General features: G+C 51.6%; 1 protein-coding gene across 1 annotated transcript; it reads right to left on the bottom strand.

Annotated features, from left to right (window-relative positions):
- Window positions 1–39: 39 nt before the first annotated feature.
- Pmar_PMAR025212 (succinate dehydrogenase, putative) lies at window positions 40–1401 on the bottom strand (the record flags this gene model as incomplete). Its single annotated transcript, XM_002778180.1, has 1 exon — window positions 40–1401. A coding segment is annotated over one exon (1362 nt), but the record flags the coding sequence as incomplete, so codon positions are not given.
- Window positions 1402–1432: the final 31 nt, after the last annotated feature.

The raw sequence follows: 1432 nt of genomic DNA, 5'->3' as shown, positions 1-1432 counted from the left end.
CCGTAGAAGCAGTCGAGGGGGCGGCGAGCCCGGTCCAACGACACCGATGACAGCGTCGGGACAATATTTCTGGATGATACCAGCAGGATGAATATCGTGGAAAGGCCCAGTAGCATCTCTGCCACCGAAATTGAGAATAGAGATATCTCCACCAGGATGATCAGGCAAGAAATCCGTAACATCCAAGACCTCACCATCAATCACAACCCAGCAGGACTCGCGAGAGTTATGCTTCGAGATCTCGTCCATAGTGTAAGACTTGCCAGCGGCACCAGATGTTGTCGGAGTGGTCGTTACTGCAGTAGGAGCAGCCGGAGCAGGTGCACTCGTAGCTGCTACAGCAGGTGCAGAATTGGCCTCAACAACGGGACCAAGAACACACTCAGAAGCGTACTTCTCAATAACATCAGCCGGATGGATCATGTTGAACTCCTTAGTAGCATCCTTACCCGCGAAAGTCATAATAGCGAGTTTTCCACCAGGATGTTCAGGGAGGAAGTTCGTTACATTCAAGACCTGGCCATTAATGATGACCCAGCAATCACTCTCGGTGGTATGCTTAGCCACTTCTTCCTTAGTGTACCCCGAGACAGCGGGAGCTGGAGCAGAAGCAGGAGCCGTAGACACAGTTGAGGGGGCAGCTGAGCCGGTTCCAACGACACCGATGACAGCGTCAGGGCAGTACTTCTGGATGATACCAGCAGGATGAATATCGTGGAAGGGCTCAGTGGCATCCTTACCACCATAGTTGAGAATAGAGATATCTCCACCAGGATGATCAGGCAAGAAACCCGTAACATCCAAGACCTCACCATCGATCACAACCCAGCAAGATTCACGGGAATTGTGCTTCGAGATCTCTTCCATAGTATACGACTTACCAGCGGCAGCAGAATTTGTCGGAGTGACCGTCACTGCAGCAGTAGACGGAGCAACAGGAGCAGCAGCAGCAGTAGCCTTGTCAACAACAGGACCGAGGACACAATCGGGGGCATACTTCTCAATGACATCAGATGGATGGATCATGTTGAACTCCTTACTAGCATCTTTGCCTGCAAAGGTCATGATGGCAAGTTTTCCACCAGGATGTTCTGGAAGGAAGTTCGTTACGTTCAAGACCTGGCCATTGATGATAACCCAGCAATCACTCTCAGTGGTGTGCTTAGCGACTTCCTCCTTAGTGTAACCGTGTACAACAGGAGCAGCAGGAGCCGCAGCAACCTTAGCTTGAGCAACCTTCTTGGGTACGCTAGCAGGTGCCTTAGCAAGAGCAGGCAGAGAGACGCTCTTCTTGAGACCAAGGAGACCCTCACAAGCATCGTCAGCAGTCAAGCGACCGAAGACAACACAATCGAGAAGCGAGTTACCGCCCAAACGGTTGTTGCCATGGACACCTCCCATAACTTCACCGGCAGCATAGAGACCACGAATT

This window comes from Perkinsus marinus (genome assembly GCF_000006405.1).
Source record: "Perkinsus marinus ATCC 50983 genomic scaffold scf_1104296950338, whole genome shotgun sequence".
NCBI lineage: Eukaryota > Perkinsozoa > Perkinsida > Perkinsidae > Perkinsus > Perkinsus marinus.
This window is presented reverse-complemented; position numbering and strand designations above follow the sequence as displayed.